Below are 20,275 nucleotides of genomic sequence, written 5' to 3' on the forward strand. Positions count from 1 at the left end.
CTATATATCTGCTTACATATATGACATTAAGTTTAGCAGTGACAGAAATGTTTTCATTTTTTAAGTTTCTTTAATCAGCATTTTTTTTGTGACGCTCTGCCAGGCCTTTTCTGCAGCTGTTTTTTGCTGCTTGTTAGTGAGTCTCTCTGCTTACAGTTTCGCAAACAGTAAAAGACGTCCAAGCTTTAAGATTGTTACATTTCTTTGCTTAAAGAAGCCCCTGGTTCAGTTTGTCACTATCCCCCTGTGTTGTGTGGCGCCACACTATCACTTTTGCAGCAGTTGACTGAATCTGATCAGCGATTAATGCCCTAAATTTAGTTTCATGAATATTAGAATTTGCATCATTAGTGAACATTAGTGACCCAGTTCCATTTGCAGTCATTCTTTCCCTCTGCACACTCTTCCCATTATTTTTAGTTAAAGTTCATCCATTTTCACCTGGCAGTTTAATCAGGCCTTTCTGTTCTTGAGTTACAGGTTTGCATCCTGAACTAAAACCTCTTTACATTCATGAAGGCGCCTCTCATACTTATATAACAATGAGCTTAATTTGCATAGCTAGAGTTTCTGTCAAATTCAAAACTCCAGAACTTTTACTGCTTTCACTGTCTAACTAGATATGAACCCAACTGTGATGCTCTTTTAACACATTTTTAATACTTTTTAAAATTCTGTAAAATTTATATTTCAAACCATGGTCTCAGATGACAGATTGAATTAATTTTTAAATTCTTTGCAGTGTTAGACCCACTGAAATGTAGACTGGAGGACAAAAACCTGTTCCTTCCTTGGTGTCACCTCCCCATGCCTACTGCTGCTTCTGACTGACCTGTTGGGAGAGGCAGAACACATCACCCCCCCCCCCCCCCTTTCTCTCCCTAGCCAAACCATTAGCCATGAATTATGGTGCTGCTACCATCACGGCCAATTGTCTGGATGAAAAGCAGGCTCTGCCTCACTTACCGATCTGAGCTTTTGCCTCAACATCAGGTTCCCGATCATAGTTTCCGATCATCCCCTTGGCTCAGGTCAAAGCAGGTAAGCAAATGACATTTCACATAACAGGAAATGTGGGTTCGTGTGGAGATGCATGCTGGTGATTGATAGCAGCAGTGAGACCTGTTGTTAATCTGAAAGAGTCATTTTAATGCGTTGCCAGGCAATGAAAACACATTTGTACAGACTTTATGTAGCTACAGTAGATGCATGAATGGGCCAAATAATCAGTTGTACATGAAGATGTTTTTATCAGCTATTAGCTTTGTACCATATTTGTTGTTCATTAATGAATATGCATTTGTGACAGTGCTTTGTGACTTGACTTTCTTTATAGGGCAACTGCTGGATTTATGGACAGAGGCAAGGAGAGACAGAAGGAGGGAGCGAGAGAGACAGAGAGGGAGGGAGGGAGAGCAGAAAGCAGTATCTGTTAACAGGAAAACTCCTAACGTATCACTTGGGAAACCCGCAAGCAGATGTGGTGGCGGAGTGATGCAGGGACTGGACAGAGAGGCAAATTAGCAGACACAGCACAGTAAGTGTTCCTGGACGATTATTTTGCTTGTTATCTGGGGATTGTAACTGTCATGAGGAGACTGCAGTGTTGCCCAGAGCCAATTCGCAACCACCTCTGCTACTGCAAACACCGGACTGCTTGATTAAGTCTTGGCAAACAAACACAGGATCATCACTTTCTAAGATTTCAGTCTACTTTTAATGCATACAGTTTGAATAGTGGGTGCCATGACAACTTTTCATGCACATGAATATGTTACAGGATATGTTGCAGTATTTGTTTTCATATTTCATATATATATAAATATATATATATACATACTTGTTTCAGGAACAACTCTTGAAGGTTAATATGTACATGCATACATAATTTTCATCTTTATTCTACAATATGTATTATATGCATGCACACATGCACACACTTACTGTGTAAAGATGTCATTATCTGTGTCTTACTTTTTTTGTCAGCAATAAACCTAAACAGATCTTCTATCAAGATTATTCATTAGCTTTGTCAGAGATCTTGTTCTGAATAGCCCAAAGAGGGCCGCTGTTGTACTTTTCCTTTCACGTGTGTTCTAGCAGTATTACTTTGCCCTACTTTGACAAACCAGGCATTTATTTGCTTGTTATGCACTGAGAGCACAGTAGCCAGATGGAGGCTGTTGATCTTGTTAGAAAGGTAGATGTGAAAAGACCATTACCTTGAACACAGCAAACACACACATACACACACAGAGACGCACGCACACAAATGCACCCATGTGTGCATACTCAAACACACGTACATACACACACACAGAGTTTAGTTCACCCTACCACTCACTAAGTAAGCTATACATAGGTTTCAGCACCTGTTGCACTTACAGTTATGAAGTGATCAGTCATGAAGACTTATTGAGTACAGTTTTAATTACATACATGAAAATTAGGACATATCTTAACAAGTTTTAATACTGTATTATTTCTTCCTGCAGTTAGAAAAGACTGAAGTAAGTATGGCACTACAGTTTTAAGAACATGTGGCTTTGCATAGAGATTAGCAGCTAATTGCAAATGCTAGGCATGATGCATAATGGAGCAAGTGCTGACCTGCAGTGTTAATGATTAACCAAGCCTGTTATACTCCAGCTATCACAGTTGGTTGCTACGAGCTTGAGGAGACACGATAGGATGTTAGATGGCCAATAACTGATATGCCTGCACATATAAACAAGAAATATATGGCCTGCGTTGTGTATACACATAAAATTGGGAACTTATCTGTTTTTGTTTAGTGTTAATTTGAGCAGCAAAAATCAGGTCTGGTTTACAAGGATCATTGTAATTGTGCTCTGAATAGAAAATGAGAGAATTTAAATGCACACTCACATGTTCCCCTTCCTGTCTGTGCTGGCCATTTGTGTACCTGTGTTTTGATCCAACCAGCAGGGCAGAGGCTTAATTTTACAGAAAAGATGGTGGGGCTGAGAAACCGCTCTACATGGAAACCACTGCTACTCAAAGCCTCCTGCATCAAATCTTGTGCTAATGGTTGCTCCATGGGCATCACTGCGCACCTTACCTATGCCAACGCTGACATAGAGTCTGTAGAAGGTGAGTACTAACTGCCAAGTTTAGTGTAGCTAAACTGTGATATTATAATATACCACGAGACACAAGAAAAAGAGTTTTTGAGTGCAAAGGATAATGATAATCCCAGATTAAAATTGGGAGTGGGACAAGACTTGGCCCGTGAGGAACACCAGATACTTTGAAGTAAAGATGAAGAGTAAAAATCAACAAATCTCTTTCATGTTTATTTGTACTTTATCATTATCAAAGACATCTAAAACCAACATGACCAAAACTGGCCATTCGATGAAATAAACAAGCAAACATACAATAGTAGTATGACTATTAATTTTCTGTATATTCAGAATAACTGACAAGTTTTTTACTTCCTTTAATAATCAGGAGCCCCTGTATGAATGTTCCAGAAGACTAAACATAGTATTTGCTTTGCCCCTATTAAATTTGTTCAAAAAGCTGCCACTGTCTTACACATTATATGCCATGAAGGCAGCGCAGCAGGAGCTGATGGCACAAAACAACTTTAAGTCTTCTCCCTAAGTTTTCCTTGAAGTGTTTACTTTATTAAAAGCCCTTGATGCTCGCCTCTGTCAGTGCGCCCCAGGGTGGCTGTGGCTACAATGTAGCTTGCCATCACCAGTGTGTGAATGGGTGGATGACTGGATATGTAAAGCGCTTTGGGGTCCTTAGGGACTAGTAAAGCGCTATATAAATACAGGCCATTTACCATTTACCATTTATTCAAGTAAGATTTTCTGCTTATCTTCTACTTAATGAATACCTTACAGCCAGTCAAAGTGATGCACAAAAGACCTAACTTACCAAGTAAGAAGAAGAAAAGACCTGACTCTAACTTAACAGTATAGCCAGATTTATTACAATAAGTGAGGAAATTAAAAAAAAACAAATGTGTTTGTTGGATTCATTCCTTTACGACAGAGTAAACTTAGCACAAAATGTAAGGTAAAAAGCAAAGCAATTGTTGTTTATTTTACTGCTGAAAAATATCTTTCAGTGAAAAAATATCTTGTTCTTTGAAGGAAATTTGGTTAAGGAAAGCTGGGAGAAAGACACGCAGTGACCAATCTCAAGGGTAGATTTGAACCCAGGCTCTTCCATAAACCCTACAACAGCTCAGTCACCTATTCAACCCAGCGAGCTAAACTAGTATCCTGACAAAAGAAACGTATTAAGGTTTTCCATATTATGTCTTACCTAAGAAGAGAACTTAAGGTATGCAACTGGCTCCAGATCCCCCGATCTTAGAAATATCTACTGTACTTATTTTACTTATGAACATTTCTTTAGCAAAAGCCTGTTTCAGTTTTATGTGTCTTAGCAGCTTGTGTGTCTGTAACCTTCATCCAGGTGTGTTCATATACCCTCTCGGTGAAAAGGAGGTTGTGGTGGGCTTTGAAGCCGTGATCGCAGGCCGGTTGGTTGGGGTCCAGATCCAAAGCCGAGGAAAGTTAAAGGACTGCTGTTTGGATTGCTGCCCTGGAGTTGGTCTTGAAGGGAATGGCTTGGAGTGGGGCTGCTGTGGGAGCCCCAGTCTAGACATGCAATGCACCAACGGTGAGGGGGAGGATGGAAGAATGCCGTGAAGGCAAAAATATTATGTTGAAGTTGTTACATTTTTCTCTGATACAATTTCAGAATTGTAAGGAATAAACATTAGAGTTATACCAGCTTGCATTTAAATATATATAATATTATAAATGATATATAATATTATTTATGGATACTGCTGCAGACATGATTCATTGCTTCTCTCCTTGCAGACAGTCTAGCGCAGACGTAGAGAGGGCTATCTGAAAAAGCCATCTTTACACTTGTGAAATGCATATATTTAGTTTGAAAAGCCCTTGATACTGATGCTGATGCTGCATGACACTAAAGCAATAAAATCGGCTTTTAGCTTATAATAAAAATGTTTTATATAACTGCAAAACATTTGTGTACTGATGCTGCAGTAATAATGTGGCTTCAGTACGGTAAGTCCGTTCTGTGTCAGATGAGGAAGGCCATCTGATCTGGATCCCTGCCTAATGTTGTAATGGCATTCACTTAGTAGAAACATATCTACTTAACTGCAGACCACAGAACAGTTTATTTAATTCAGCTGATGGTGATGGATTATTCTGAGTAAATACCAGCAATTAATGTGCGTTTGTGTGCTAGGTTTTCAATCATGTGCTCTTTTCACATTCATCTACATGTATTTTCATATTTATTAATGATGTCGCAGACAGTCTTGAAAATTTAACATAAGGTTCTAACACAACATTGTATTTTGGGCTTTAGGACATCTGATCCTGGATGAGGACCTGGAGAGAACCACTTTCATCGTGGGCACCGGAGTCATTGGCCCCATGGATATAGTGTCGATCATCATAAGCACGACACTAGAACTTCCCACATTAGAAAACGGAGCCATTCGGATCGTCTACCCCACACTCCTTACCCCGCTTGTCACTGGGAAAATGACTCCAAGCAAGAGTGAAAGTGGAGGGAAGTCTGATGAAACTGGGTATTTATCAGACGTGGACTCCTGATTTTTTCCCCCCACTTCTTTCATATTATTTTCCTAAAAAACTTCCCATTGTGCGCCTTTTTTTCTTGTTTTTGTAGGGCGACCAGTTGTTTTGGTGCCACCTCAGGAAAACAAGATCGGATCGTGCACTCTCAGCAGCAGTGTGCGCACGCCATCTTCACCAGCCCAGCTGTCAACCTGGCACCTTATGAGCTGAACTTCCAGCTGCTGGTCAGAGGGGCCTGTCTGCTGGCTGGTACTGCCTGTCTCCTCAAATAAGGCTGATTCAGTGGTTTTCATCTCAACCATTATGAAATATGAGAACAGCAGGCAATCTCATTACTGAATAAAATGAATAGCTTCATAGGCGATCTCAGTCCAAACACAGCCAGACGATGAAACAGATTTAATCTTCACTAGTGTGTGCTGTAAAGAAAAATTAACTCATTCAAAACATTGTAATATGTTTACTGATTTTCATTTTTTGCCTCTCTTTATTGATAGGACTGGAGAGCCCTACTCACGCTCTGAGGGCAGATGCAGATCCAAGTGCCCAAAGTGCCTCTGCCACCTACATCACCTTGGCACAGGAGCATCCCTATGACAGACACATAGAGATTATTTTGCACCTCAGCGGTGAGCGATGACAAAGTGGTTTGGGAAGGTCTGAACTTTTCATTGCTGTGATTTTCTTTTTATTCTGACTTTTAAACCCTTCCTCAGAACCTCACAGCCCCTTGGTCATCTTAGAGAGAGGCAGGCTCTCCTTCAGCCAATATGAACAGCAAATCTGCTCCCGTCGAGATTTCATCCGATGCACCCGCAAGGATTCAGAACCTGAAAGAAAGGTTTGTTCGTTTTTTCCTGCTGTCAAGCATTTAAATACACCTTTCTCAAGACGTTAAGCTTTCATTGCTGATTTTCCTTCTTCGCCTGCAGCTGGAGTTTGTCAGGAAGCGATACCACAAAGACATTCTGTGCAGCCCTGTGTTGATGCTCAATTTCTGCCCCGACTTGCTGCGTGAACCTCTCGAAGTGCACAAAGCCACCAGGGAGCTGCTGTTTCTCATTGATCGCAGTGGCAGCATGAGTGGCGCCAACATCCAGCGTGTGAAAGTGAGCAGTAGTCAAAAGCATGCAAATAAAACATGAAGTTCAGATTTGAGAATGTATATATATGTATATGACTCTGGCTCCATCCTGTATATGCTTTCTTATTCTGACAGGAAGCCATGGTGGTGGCACTCAAGAGTCTACCTTCTGGCACAATGCTCAACATTGTGGGATTTGGTACCACCATCAAGCCCCTGTTCACCTCCAGCAAGCTTTGCACTGATGTCAGTATTACCTAATGAGCTTTGCCCCTGAATTGGGTATTTTTAAAAGATTTTCAGTGTTTTTCATGATATCTGTGAATCCCTTCCAGTAAACGAGAACACACGGAGCATTTGGATGATGTTTTTCTGAACACAAAATGTCATTCAGTCGTTCAGGACTATCTGTTCTGTTTTCTACTCTCTAATCAGGCAATAGGTCAGTTCTTGGGTTGCCTTAGTAGCAGAGTATCAGGTTTTATCCAGACCCGGGGCTGCAAGCACAAACAGTCTTTCCACATTCTCCTCGCCATATGGTGGCCTTTCATGCATTTTCACTTAGGCAGGACGTGTCCCTCCATCTCCTGCACTGACAGCTATGTTTATCCACCATGTGAACTGAGGTCATTTTAAGGCAGGTGCTAATGTGTGTTTGTTTGTGCTGTCTTTATTAGAGAAGGGTTGATTTAATTTGTTGCTTCCCTCACAGGCTAATTAGTGCATCTGATAACAAACAGTAAATTTATCCTGGCAACATGTTTGCACAGGCGCTGCGGTTCGACAGGAGTTGTTTGCTTCTCCCTCCTTTACTCAGGATCTGATTGCATCCCCACTTTAATCACTTGTGTGTTTGCGTGCAGGTCACACTAACTCGGGCCTACGAGTACGTCCAGAGGATGAGAGCTGACATGCGAGGCACCAACCTGCTGGGGGCGCTCTTCTGGGTCTATCAACAGCCCATGCAGCGCTCGTACCCTCGCCAGGTCTTTATTATTACAGATGGATCCATCAGCAATGTAGCTAGAGTGCTGGAGCTAGTACGCAGAAACGCGTGTGCTGGCAGGTATGGATATTATGTGCGAAGGAGGGTACAGAGGGAGCAGCTAGTTATCTATCATGACAGACAGATAAAACTGACAATAGTTGCAACAGCTGGTTAATAAAAATGCAATATTAAATAAACCATTAAATCAGTGAGGTTAGGAAGCAGGAGATAAGTAAAGGAGAGTGAATGGAGGCAGAACCAGGTGAATGACATGACAGAGACAGTATATGGGGGAGGACAGCAAGAGAAACAGAGCATGGACCCAAGCAAACAGTGATCATAAAGACCTGAGAGCAAATCTCTGTGGAAGAAAGACAAGAAAGGCTTGAAGTATTTTTCAGCCCCGCCCAGTAATCCCGTTAAGTGCTCTCCTCTGCAGTAAGAGTCACGCCCCTCTGGTTTTCCCCAGATGCAGAATGACTTCATTTATGCCTTATTAGTATTCGCCTGTCGGACTGACTTTCTCCACTGTAATTTTTCGCTGTCCTTTAGCAAACTAGGAACACGTTTGTTCGTTTCTTTATTCTTATGGAAAACATCTAATTCTGCCCAGTGTAAATTAGATTGCCATCTCACTGCAGTCTGCACCTGAGAAGGTGTTGTACATCATTTTGAGCTTCTGTTTCCATATTTAGCCAGCCAGACTGCTGCTCAAGAACTCAGCCTTTTTCGATTATTCCGTCCCCTGAGCCATTTAAACTCTTAGCTAGCCAAATGGCTGGTGATCTCCACCAGTGTCTGTTTGATGACTCTACATTTTCTATTTGTAAGCGACATAGAAGCAACATTTTAGGTTATTTTCAGGCTACTTCAATAGACATAAAAAATAAACTGTTATAACACAAACAGTGAAAATCATCCACAATTTAATATCATAATTAAATTTTCTCTTGTGACGTGATAAAAATGTAATGTACACACTGTATCACCTTTGCAGATGCTTTGGCTTAGGCCTTGGTCCACGAGCCTGCAGGAGACTCCTGCAGGGCGTTGCCAAACTGACAGGAGGGACTACAGAGTTCTTGGATGATGAGGAGAGACTCCAGCCCAAGGTCAGCAGCGCTGCAGCACTGCCACCTATTGGAGTGAAAAGAATTGCAAATTAATTAAAAGCAAAGTCTTGAAAGAATACATATGTAAACCTTGGGGCATTACATTAGCATTTCAGCATAGAGAAAAGCAACTAGCAGTCGTAAAGTGTAATAACTACTCAAGCATTTAAGTATAATTTAGAGTTATTTTACTTTAGTATTTTCATAGTATGGCTTTTATAGTTAGTTTAACAACTGTTAGCCATTGAAGATATACATGTATAAGTTTAAGTTTACCAATTTTTTAGCTTATGACAAATCACGGAAAAAGTGTTTTTTTAATTAGTTTGATACGTTTACTTCTTCTCCCCATTTCTGCAACAGTTAATCAAGCCCCTGAAGAAGGCCTTTGAACCTGTTCTGACTGACGTACGGATCGACTGGTATCTGCCAGAAAACATGGAGGCTCTTCTTACACCCAATGAAATCCCTCCACTCTACCCCGGGAACTGCCTCATAGGATACTGCACGCTTTACGACATGACCAGTTTCAAAGCAAAAAAGGCAGAGGTATTACTCTGTGTGTATTACCATGTAAAATATTAAGTCAGCACTTATTTGTTTATGTTGCTTCAAGTGAGTCAAATGTTATTGTATTTTTACAGTGTTCTTGAGCAAGAGTTCTCCAGGGTTTCTGAAACTCTTGCAGAGTTTATCTTTGGACATTTGCTGATTTTTCGCTCGTTGTTAGTCCAGTCCTTGTAGCTGACCAACTTTAGAGCTATAACTGACCTATGAATCATTCAATCATAAATAACACACCAAACTAAATGGATGAACCAGTCTTGTGTCTCCACATAACAGACAACTTAGCAAAGAACAAATGTTAAATTGTATCTTTAGGCACTTTGTTCCCATTCCTTTAGTTGAATCTATGACAAATGTCAAAGATAACACAGTTTGGCAGGGATAAAGTATTATTTTTGCACCTGGAAACCTATTCCTGAAGATTACTTAGAGAACCTATGAGAACGCTGCCAAAGACAGTTCAGGCTATGTTGGAGAAAAAAAGATCGTCATACCAAATATTGACTTTGTAGAATTCTAATGAGTTTCAAACTCTTTCTTTTTGCTTTATAAGCTGTATATTTGTACATGTATATTTTAATACATTGCTGAAGCCATTTCCAGTTTTTCTACCAAAATATGCAGAAGTGAGGGTTGGCCCCATATTTTTGCACAGTACTGTACCATTTTTTTAAATGTAATCTTTGCATTTTATTTTTTTGCTTCAGGAACAGAGCTACAAAGATTTACTTCGTGGTTCTACGGGTTCAGTTTTTGGCCAGTCGAACGATGAGCTTTCACCTCCTCCTGCCTCTGAGCTCATGCCTGTGGTGACATGTGCAGATGGCACTGAGTTGGAGGAAGCACTGAGGGAAATTTCTAGAGAGATATCCTCTGAGTTCTCCTGTGCCAAAGACACAGACACAGGCACCAGTCCAGGTTGGTCACTCATCACGAACATTTGCATTTGCCAGCACACTTTAAACCACAGTGGCTAACAACAGGCTTTTGTCCACTATAGGTGTGGAGTTGGACTGGTCCAGCGATGTGAGGAAGAGGATCCAGGAGAGCTCTTACATTCAGGAGCAGTACATCCTCACTCGCTGCTCACTCAGCAGTGAACGAAGTCTACAAACGCAGTCCCACTCTCACATACATGCCTCAAATTCTGACGGGGGCTTTCTCTCCAGCTGTCACTGCTCTGGTCCAGTGCTCGATACAGGGTCTCTGCCCCAAGGCCTCGAGAAGATGCCCCCTCCAGAACAGAGATCATCCCTGTCTCGCTGGGCAGACTCATCATGGCAGCAAGACCTTTCAGTCAAATCCCCAGACAGCGGGACCAAAAAAGTAAGACTAAAGACTGACAGACTTTTTTTTTGGAATTTAGTAAGTAATTGGGAACACACAGACAAAACAAGACATGAAAATATAACAACTATATATAACTATAAACTTCTATCTTTCCTTTGGAAGAAAGATCATATAAATTAAAAAGACTGCTTATTTGAGTCATGCACAGCTGAAGCACACAGTCAGTATATCACAGGAGGTTGCTGCAAAGTTATTCTTGCAACATGGCAAATACATTTCAATCTAATGACCTTAACATACTGCAGAGAAAAGCAAAATGATACCCAAACCTACTTCGCTTTGCTTGTCCCCCTTTTACAACCAGAACGGGTGTCTGGATGGAGCTGAGGAGTCTCGTAGGAGACAAAAAGCACTAGCACGTTCAACGATGGCAGCGCGAAGTTTTTCGTCCCCCCAGGGTGAATTAGAGATGCATCGGCTGAGAAGGGCTCTGGAGAGGGTCTCCTTTGACCAAACACTGGGAGGGAAGCTGGAAGAAAGTGACGCGGAGACACAGCCAACACCACGAGGGACAGCGTCCCACAGAAGCCTCACCGACTCCAGTAAGTTTCACTGCAAAGAAAATAGGATCATATTTATTTATTCAGTCCCGTAAAATTTCTATCCTATTTTTCGCTCTGCCCCTTAGATGGACTCTTGTTTCCCGCCTCCCCTCTGGACTGGGACAGTTTCACAGATCCAGAGTATCTCTTCGCTGCTGTCCCGCCTGACAGTCCTCCCCCAGGCCAGTGCCGTTCCCTTATTCATGGTGTCCTGAGTGGCAGGCCTGTGTCCTGGGAGGTCACTGTAGACCTGGGGCACCTCTGGACCCCTGAGAGTCAGGACATTGAAGTAAGTGGGGTATATGGAAGGGGAGGTGAAGAAGGAAGAGGAGGGAAATCGTGCCAGGAGATCATTCACCAACTGACCGCTCGCTCAGTTATAAGAGACTTTGAGAAAATGGCAGAGAAAGAGAGCGACATTGGACATGGTGGGCGGTTTACCGGTTGCTTTTTCCTACTGATTAATGTGCCGTTATCTCCAAACTACTGTGCATCTCTTACTATTCCTCTGTTTGATGGCTTCTTAGGCTCAGCGAAGCGATATCGTACAAAGGCTATCCAGACAAGTAAGCACTGTAACATCATCTGTATGTACACAGCCTTCACCACCACTGACAGCAATCCCAACAAAGGCTTGGCTGACATGGATGTGCAAACCACAGGTGTGCCACCCACCAACACACATACACAGAATAAACTCTCAGCTCAACTTTCATCCAGGAAGTTTTGTTTACTTGTCAATGATAATAAGATATCTGTAAAGAACAATCCTGATCTTCTCATTGGTGTTATGAGGAATCAAGCATTAGAATTTGTCTTCTCTTTGAAGCCTGGTTTTATGTGTATGCAAGTTTAGAGCATGCAGCTTGAAAGACTTTGGCAGTAACAGGTCTGTATAATTCTATATTTGTGTCTGATCCCCCTGACCTTGATTTGGATAATGGAGGGATGGACGGACAGACGGAAGGAAAATCAATAGCTCTTCTGAATTCTCTAACTTAAGGAAAACAGTGCTAAGTGAATTACAGAAGCACCATTTTAAATGTTATTTTTATTTATTGTTGGATTCAGTTGATATTTTTAAGGGTCCACATTGTGTTCTGTTTATTTGTGTGTGTCTGCAGGGCTACATTTGGGAAACAGGCAGGCTTTTCAGTCAGGAATTCGTAGGCAGAGGACTTATTCTGTAGGTCTGGGCAGACGGCACACCACTGGAGACAGTGCAGAGGTGGAAGACACCTGGAACTCTACAGGTAAGAACGACCGAATGATGCCAGCACCCATTTCTGTTATCAAGACTTTAGGTCATCAACAATCTTTGTATCTCTCAGACAGAGATGACACTCCTGCCTCACCCTGTAGTGTAACATCCTGGGACTCTAGTAAGTACTGCTGTCCGTTCGCTCAGGGAAAACTCTGGTGAAGAGAAAGCTGTGGTGAGAAGGAGAAAAAGGAGGACCCCTCTCCCCCGACTCCATTACACACACAACTTGTGAAGAAGCTCTTAAAGGATCAGTTCATCTAAATAAATCTTCCTTAACTTTATTGGTATCCAATCGCACAGACATATTTGCTTTTATTCATTTAGTTCCAGATCCATGTAAAATACCTCTGATCAGTTTTGTTTAATCTGGATGAGCTGAGCCTTTAAGCACAATCAGAAAACACCACTTTTATCACTGAGCTGATAAAACAATACAATTTAATGTTTTAATGTCATCCCAGGTGTAGGGGGCAGCTCCTACTACACTACAGCCATGGCAACAGGCACCCCGAGCACTCGCTCACAGCGATCTATAGAGAGCAAGTCAATGGAGAGCTTCTTTGGCACCAGGTAAGACTTTCATATTAAACTCTTTTAACAGTTTGTGTGAGACTGACAAAGATGCAATAAAATAAACAGCATGAAAGGACTAAAAGGCGCTAAAAACTCCTAAGAAGTAAGACACGAAAACAAATACTGTAGTTTCTTGAAAAGCTCCTACTTTAAAGTTGTTCATGTATACACTCCGGTTTGTGCACATGTTACTTAAATGTAAGAAATGAGCCACAGCATCACCACTCTGTTTACCCACATCTGTAAATGTCCTGAGAGTGAATGATGGGCCATTTACTGAAGTGTAGGAGTTAATAAATATGTGAAAACAACTCGGCCCTGGAACTCATACAGCACAGACTGTAGGTTCTAACCGTGATTGATGCAGTGAATGTTGTTCAGGTCAGGGTTCATCTTTTCACGCAGGCATATGGCTGTTCACTGCAGCTGCACGCTAATTCAAACCCAACAACCCTTACACGTGACATGTCTTTAGCGACTCCCATCACAACAAAGGTTTCTAACTGCAAATTGTCAAAAGTTGTTGCAAAACTCACCGTTGTAGTGAATTCTGATGTAGATTATACGGAAGTATTCATAGGATTTCTTTTTTGCGAGGCTCCTGTTAAATCTGACACTCTGAATCCATGTAATTTGTCTTTTGTTTAAATGTTAGATTTTTTTTTTTTAGCGTACCTGTTTTGTTTTTTTTAATTCCAGGTTCCCGCTGGGCAGGCTCAGGTCCTCCATTTCATCAGGAAAGCAGGTGCCTGTCAAGTCCCACTGCTTATCTGCCGAGACTGAGAAACATCCTGAAAGTGAAGCTCCAGACTACCTGCCCCTGGTGAGCTGTGCCAACATGGAAAACAGTGAAGTGCTAAAGTTGTGTCCACTTTATTTGTTTACCCAGCACACAATACATACCATCAGCTCCCAAATTCATTCTGCAAACTCCTGGAGTCAGTCAACATTTAAAGGCAGAAGAACTTTGGAAAGTTAAACCACGTGCTATGACAAATAGTGTGCAAAAGAGAAACACTGCCACGTTAAAGGCAAAGTGCATTTGCAGCATTGTAATACTGTGCACTCATCTTCAAGTGTGCTCATTACCCATGTCTGTTATGACTCCTCAGGTTCGTCTGCAGCTGGCATCAGGAGCTTTTCTTCTGACTGAGATCTACTCTGACTGTGTCCAGATTCCTCTGGACCGCCTTAAAAGAGCATCGCCATACAGTCTCCACCGCCGTAGTCTCAGCCCAGCCTTACGCTGCACATCTCCCAGTGCTCCATCCTTGTCCACTAGTGCCAAACCTCCTGGTGCTCCCTCTGGTCACCACGTTACCTTCTCTCCTTCCGCTTGCTCCTTTGTCAGACAAGCCATTCCACCTTTCCACCACACTCCAGATGATACTCCCCTAATTTTGGAATCGAGGCTTCGCCGAAGATACCTCTCTGAACAAGACCCTGTCACCTCTCCCACTGACCTCCCCAGCTCTGAAGAGGGTTCTTTGGAGTTATCCATCAGCCCCTTTCAGAACCAGAACCTCGGCCAAGCAGACAGTGGCCGTGGGTCAGAGACAGATATATATGAAGGCTCTACACCTGAGCAAGCTTACCTCCAAGGGAGCAGCCAGTTGGCTCAAGAGGATCTGGAGGGCTCAACTTGGGCCACAGCTGTGGCCCTAGCGTGGCTAGAGCACCGGTGTGCCGGCTACTTTATGGAGTGGGAACTGGTAGCAGCAAAAGCAGACTCATGGCTGCGCTGTCAGAAGCTGCCCGAGGGACTGGACATGGCAGGGCTTAAGGGAGCAGCCAGACAGCTGTTCCTGCTGCTGCGCCACTGGGATGAGAACATTCAGCTGAACATGCTGTGTTATAACCCAAATAATATGTGAGACAATCGTCTCAGAGGAAACCAAGCCAACTCTGATTGTTAGCATTCTCACCATTTCCCAACGATAGTGACTCTAAATGCCTTTACATGGAAAAATCGTGTTTTATTAACTTAGGCAGTGCCAAGTTCATTCTAATACTACATGCCATAGACCAGGGGGCCTTTTATGATCAGTGTGCTTTATGCAATCACAAATATGCCTTTATCATCTAAATGGGCTTTTTGTAGTCTAGCTTTTAGTTTGCAGCCAGTATAATATACTACTATACCAAATATGTAATCACAGTTACTGTAAAATGAAGATTTTGATTATCAAGATGATTATTTGATAAATTAAACAAAGATGAGCTTTAAACAGTGAAATGATTGTTGGTAAAAATAATAAAAAACACTAAAATTCAACCATTTGTTGTATTGTGTAACAATGAAGACCACACGGGTTTAGTAGAATCCATTTGCCGTTTTTCAGTCTACTGCATGTTTCTCACATTAAATCCATCTATGAGTGCGGCCACTCACAACAGAGGATGACAAGTTACAGAAATCAGACAAACAGACTGATTGTCCACAGCTGACTTTTACACATTTGTGTAAAAATACAAAAAAACATCCCCTTCGATAGAGAATACTTATGTTTCATAACTGTGGCAGAGGAAATGCCACAAGCTTACGCTTGCTATGCAGTTATTTTAAAGCTTGGCGTTCAAGTTCTTATGCACATTATTGACACTTTCAATATACGATCATCTGAGCACCAGTAAATAAAAACTTGAGATGATATCAGCCTACATGACTAGACCAGAGGAATTATGGACTGAGTGTAGTTGTACCACAGTAAGTGGGAATAGAGCTCATGTAATCAATTCTTTCCACACAGCATAACATCCATGACATTCTCATAGCCTCCACTCTTCTTATTTTCTATCTAAAACTAAACCTGAGAATTCTTATTTTCTCTTCTTATCTCTGCAACTGCATATTATTCCATCGTGTGGGCATCAGTCTGCACACACATGACGCATCCTTCACTTTAAGCAGTGAGAAGCTTTAAATGGCTCCTTTAATTCACTTATAAACAGTCTACCACAGCGACCGCCCTTTGCACTGGTGCTGTCAGGATCAAAGACAGGAGGATGGAGCGGGCTTGTCATCAGCTGATTCAGCCGAATAATACTTCTGGTCCGATCAGGCCGGGGCTCAGTGGCGTTTGTCCTTTACAGCTTTCTGCTCTTGTGTTTCTGCTGCAGCTGAAAGCAAAGGTGGAGCTAGCCAGAGACATAACAGGATGATGAGGTGACAGACGTGAAGGGCAGCTGAGCTGCTGTTAGTAGAGGGATAGGTGTTCCACGAAAGCTCGATCAGACCCAGGATCAGGACCCTGCATGCAAAAATAAAACAGTTTTTCATTAAGATGTGGCAGAGTGTTCAGGGAGGTGCTATGCTTCAGGACTTGTGATTCTGTCTCACCTGAGCAGATGGGCCAGCTTCTTGACACCTCCACTCCACAGCAGGTAAGGCAGCGAGTGGAAGTACCAGACGTAAAACTGGTAGTGCAATGAGCGACTGAAGCACATGCCAATGAAGTTACAGGTGAACAGAATCAGCACAATCTGTGATTTTCAGATAAGGACAAAAAAAAGGCATGTCTGGAAGATCATATGAAAAAATCTGCTAAGCATTGTTTTACCATGTCCTGTGTCCTGTAAAGAGAATGTTCAAAGCAAAGCTAATTTCAGGTGCTCACTTGTCACCAGGTTTCCCACAACAAGTAGCACCACAAGTTTTTTTGTTTTTGCAGAGTTTTGGAAGAGAAAACCTTCTTTTCCTGTGACTCTATGTCTGTCTCCTCTTGAATACAGTGGAACTTTAAGCGCTAAGTTTTTGGTTCTCTGTCCAGAAATCTTGACCCAGTTACTCAAAATAATTAAGATCCACAAATCTTGCTGAGAAGAGTTTTCTGTATGATTTTTTTCATTCTGTCAACAAGGCCTGCAGATTCATATTAACATCTAACAACAGACTTACTTAAAAATATATTTCACATTAAAGACAGGAGTAGATTGAAATGGAACAAAAGGATATGATCCACAGTGCTTTTCTGAGCTGGGATTTTCCTCTTGCCTGGTTCCTTTAGAAGTTCAAAGATGCTTTCTCCTGGTCTGGTGCCACAGACAGAATATGGTTATTTGCCATTTTAGAGATCTAGGAGGTACGTGTGTATTAGTAAAACATAAAAAGGTTTCCGCTGCTGACTGATGAGAACCCTGAAATACCAACAACCATTTAGTGCTGTTACTAGAAATCAATTGCATTTCCTTGTGGCCTAAATGTCTCTGCAGAGTATAAAGTAGTGACAATCCTGCTGAAATCGCCTTCCATTTTTTCATGACACCTGTCATGCATTGTCATAATGATGTGGTTTTGATCAGTATGTTATCATGCAAAGCATTTATAAATGTAAAAAGAAAACAGTGTTCCCAGTGTATCCCTGGCACATTCAAAGTCTATCTCACCTCTTCCAGCGGCGGAAGGCAAAGAGCAGCAGGGTGAGCAGATGAGCGGCCAGCAGGAGTAAGTGGAAGTAGCGATTCAAAAAGAGCCATTCTGGCAGGAAGCGCCAGTTGACCGTCCACTTGAACATGAACTGGCGGCCAAGATCAAAGGCACGGCTCATGTAACCAACGGGATTCTCTAGGAGGAAAGGGAGCCCCAACACAACCTGCCACATAAGATAAAGAAAGAGATGATGTTAGCAAAATACAGTCATTTGCTAAAATTTACTGTGGACAGAGTACTACAGTCAAGCTGTACCTGTTTTAATGTGTATATTTACCTGTATGCCTGCACACAGCGATAACTTGGGGATCGTCTTCATTAGACCAAACTCTGACAGGAGGAGGAAAAGTAATCCAGGGGCAAAGAGAAGCACGTTCATTTTCACAGATACTGCTAAACTGTCAGAAAGAGGAAAAGATTGAGTTGTAATTTCATCTTGCTACTCTCAGGAAAAATTAACAATGACAATGTAGAAGGTATGTAACACATTACAGATGTACAGGTGCCACTTGTTGATTTAGGGGAAGCCAATAAATGAGTATCCGCTTTAAAGAAGAGTGCACACTTGCCTGTAGAGGCCACAGCCCAGAGTCCAGTATCCATCTATGAAGAGATTGACAGCTGCAAACAGCAGCATCATGGCCACTGGGTCATTAAAGAGACGGAGCACAAAGATGGAGTGGATCCGATAGGATGCACAGCACACGAAGAAGAACACATAGGGAGGAACCTGGAGAAAAAAAAGAAGGAGATTTAATTATTTGTGAGATTAATTATTAGAAGAAACGCTAAAGAGATTAATTCTGCAAGTGGCTCAGAAAAAGAAGAGCTGCAAGTAGAGGAAAAGGGAGGTCTCAGTATTTTTGTGGTTCTGGACCTGGAACCCAGAGCCAGATATGCAACAGAAAACTAATGAATTAATGTGTGAGAATATTCTGAAAATAACATTAAATTTTGTTTCTGTAGGGTATAAAAGTTGAATTCCATGAGCGTTTTAGCAAAATGACATGCTGCTTAATATATAGGGTTCCTGGCACATTAGTATTAACATTAGGCTCACCTTTTTGGTGCGATAGTATATTCTGAAGACAAGCAGCAGTGTGAGGAGGTAGAAAAAAGCAAAAATGTACTGGCCCAGACGGATGTTCACCCCATGGCCGGTAATGTAGTAGAGAGCTGTGAAGATGTAGACGAACCCAGCTGGGTACCTACAACAACAGTGTTCCAAATTATCTAGGAGACCTGCACTGAAAAGCGTGGTATGGAGAGAACTACATCATTTTGAAACTCACACCAAAGGGCCTGTGTCCCCTTTCAGCTGGGTGTAGTCATAGGTGCCATTGATAACTCCTTCCACTTCATCCATGTATGCTTTCCAGTCGATCTCAGTGTCTGCAGTACATAATAATAGGCAAGGCAAGGCAAGGCAAGTTTATTTGTATAGCACAATTCAACAACAAGGTGATTCAAAGTGCTTTACAGAGACATTAGAAACAAGAACAAATAAAAAGCATGATTTAAAATTGATTAAAACAAGCAAATAAACTAACTAACTAATTAACAAACAAACAAACAAACAAACAAACAAACAAACAAACAAACAAAACAGTATATAAAATCAAAACAGATAAAATCAGAACAGTAGATAAAATCAGTAGTTAAATGTAAGTTTTGAAATTTAAGCTTAAAGTGTGGATTTGGTGCTTTATTCAAATGCAGCTGAGAACAGGTGAGTCTTCAACCTGGATTTAAATAAACTGAGTGTTTCAGCTGATCTGAGGCTTTCTGGGAGTTTGTTCCAGATATAAGGAGCATAAAAGCTGAATGCAGCTTCTCCGTGTCTGGTTCTGACTCTGGGAACTGATAAAAGACCGGATCCAGATGACCTGAGGGATCTGGAAGGTTCATACTGGGTCAGGAGGTCATTGATGTATTTTGGTCCTAAACCATTCAGAGCTTTATAGGCCAGCATCAGAACTTTAAAGTCTATCCTCTGACGGACAGGCAGCCAGTGTAAAGACCTCAGAGCTGGACTGATGTGGTCCACTTTTTAATATTAATAATAACGATGATGTGGATGTGAATATCTTGATGCATGCTCAATAGTCATGCTCAGTGATGACGATAGGTTCTGGAAAAGACAACTCAACCAGAACAAACAATCAATTTAAGAAGGAGAAAATATTGGTATTTTGTATGTGGACGTGTAAAAAGTGAGCAGTTACTTTGCCTTTAGAAGTTTACTTCTTGTATTTACTATTGAAACAGCTACCTTTGGTTGTATATAGTCTTAAAAGTAATGGACGTTATTTGACGTTGGGAGAGAGTAAACCATTGTATTTGGTCATGCAGTGACAGTAAATTCCCTTTGACAGGTGGCAGGCAAAGCTAATACTTTTCTGACGCTAGCTACTTAGCCTTCAGCCGCGTTCAGATAAACGTCAAAATACAATAGCGTGCTAACTAGTCGACCAGCTACTTACATGCTACTTTCTGTATGACCCACACATTGATGCCGATCTCCAGGAACCACAAAACTGAAACCACCAGCAAGGTGTATTCCGTCTTGAACAAGAGCAAATACTTGTCCTGCCAAAGCGTATGGAGTTTCCCCCACAGCGGGGACGGGGAAACGGGAGACTTTCTCCGCACACCTCCAACTCCTGCCATGTCCGCGGCGTAGCGACGTGTACGCGGAGGCCGTAACTGACGCATGCGCCCAGACTTCGTCACGTG

At 41.9% G+C, this 20,275-nt stretch overlaps 2 protein-coding genes across 2 annotated transcripts; one reads left to right on the forward strand and one right to left on the reverse strand.

The window, feature by feature from the left end:
- Positions 1–1,397: 1,397 nt before the first annotated feature.
- Positions 1,398–14,994, forward strand: vwa5b2 (von Willebrand factor A domain containing 5B2). The gene is made up of 22 exons (XM_080907109.1): positions 1,398–1,537; positions 2,947–3,114; positions 4,459–4,665; positions 5,395–5,620; positions 5,722–5,879; positions 6,128–6,259; positions 6,347–6,471; positions 6,563–6,739; positions 6,850–6,960; positions 7,578–7,780; positions 8,700–8,814; positions 9,178–9,363; positions 10,089–10,299; positions 10,382–10,707; positions 11,036–11,273; positions 11,360–11,701; positions 11,801–11,935; positions 12,398–12,526; positions 12,605–12,655; positions 12,999–13,107; positions 13,810–13,933; positions 14,223–14,994. Exons 2-22 carry the CDS (start codon positions 2,976–2,978, stop codon positions 14,982–14,984), a joined length of 4,206 nt encoding a protein of 1,401 aa, XP_080763235.1. The 5' UTR covers positions 1,398–1,537; positions 2,947–2,975; the 3' UTR covers positions 14,985–14,994.
- Positions 14,995–15,423: 429 nt separating this feature from the next.
- On the reverse strand, positions 15,424–20,269 carry alg3 (ALG3 alpha-1,3- mannosyltransferase). The gene is made up of 9 exons (XM_080907110.1): positions 20,023–20,269; positions 18,832–18,931; positions 18,600–18,747; positions 18,109–18,269; positions 17,817–17,937; positions 17,497–17,702; positions 17,065–17,142; positions 16,451–16,594; positions 15,424–16,361 (listed from the first exon to the last, which is right to left on the reverse strand). Exons 1-9 carry the CDS (start codon positions 20,252–20,254, stop codon positions 16,181–16,183), a joined length of 1,371 nt encoding a protein of 456 aa, XP_080763236.1. The 5' UTR covers positions 20,255–20,269; the 3' UTR covers positions 15,424–16,180.
- Between the last annotated feature and the right edge of the window lie 6 nt (positions 20,270–20,275).

The sequence above is a fragment of the Rhamphochromis sp. 'chilingali' genome (assembly GCF_963969265.1).
Source record: "Rhamphochromis sp. 'chilingali' genome assembly, chromosome: 16".
NCBI lineage: Eukaryota > Metazoa > Chordata > Actinopteri > Cichliformes > Cichlidae > Rhamphochromis > Rhamphochromis sp. 'chilingali'.

Excerpts from the sequence above, each read along its gene's own strand:
- alg3 (XM_080907110.1), bottom strand. The coding sequence starts at position 20,254 with ATGCGTCAGTTACGGCCTCCGCGTACACGTCGCTACGCCGCGGACATG. Across the intron at positions 18,748-18,831 it reads GGGGACACAGGCCCTTTGGT|GTACCCAGCTGGGTTCGTCT; the intron begins GTGAGTTTCAAA and ends CTGTTGTTGTAG. Across the intron at positions 16,595-17,064 it reads CAGAAAAGCACTGTGGATCA|GATTGTGCTGATTCTGTTCA; the intron begins TATCCTTTTGTT and ends CTGAAAATCACA.
- vwa5b2 (XM_080907109.1), top strand. The coding sequence starts at position 2,976 with ATGGTGGGGCTGAGAAACCGCTCTACATGGAAACCACTGCTACTCAAA. Across the intron at positions 6,961-7,577 it reads CCAGCAAGCTTTGCACTGAT|GTCACACTAACTCGGGCCTA; the intron begins GTCAGTATTACC and ends GTTTGCGTGCAG. Across the intron at positions 11,702-11,800 it reads AGAGAGCGACATTGGACATG|GCTCAGCGAAGCGATATCGT; the intron begins GTGGGCGGTTTA and ends ATGGCTTCTTAG.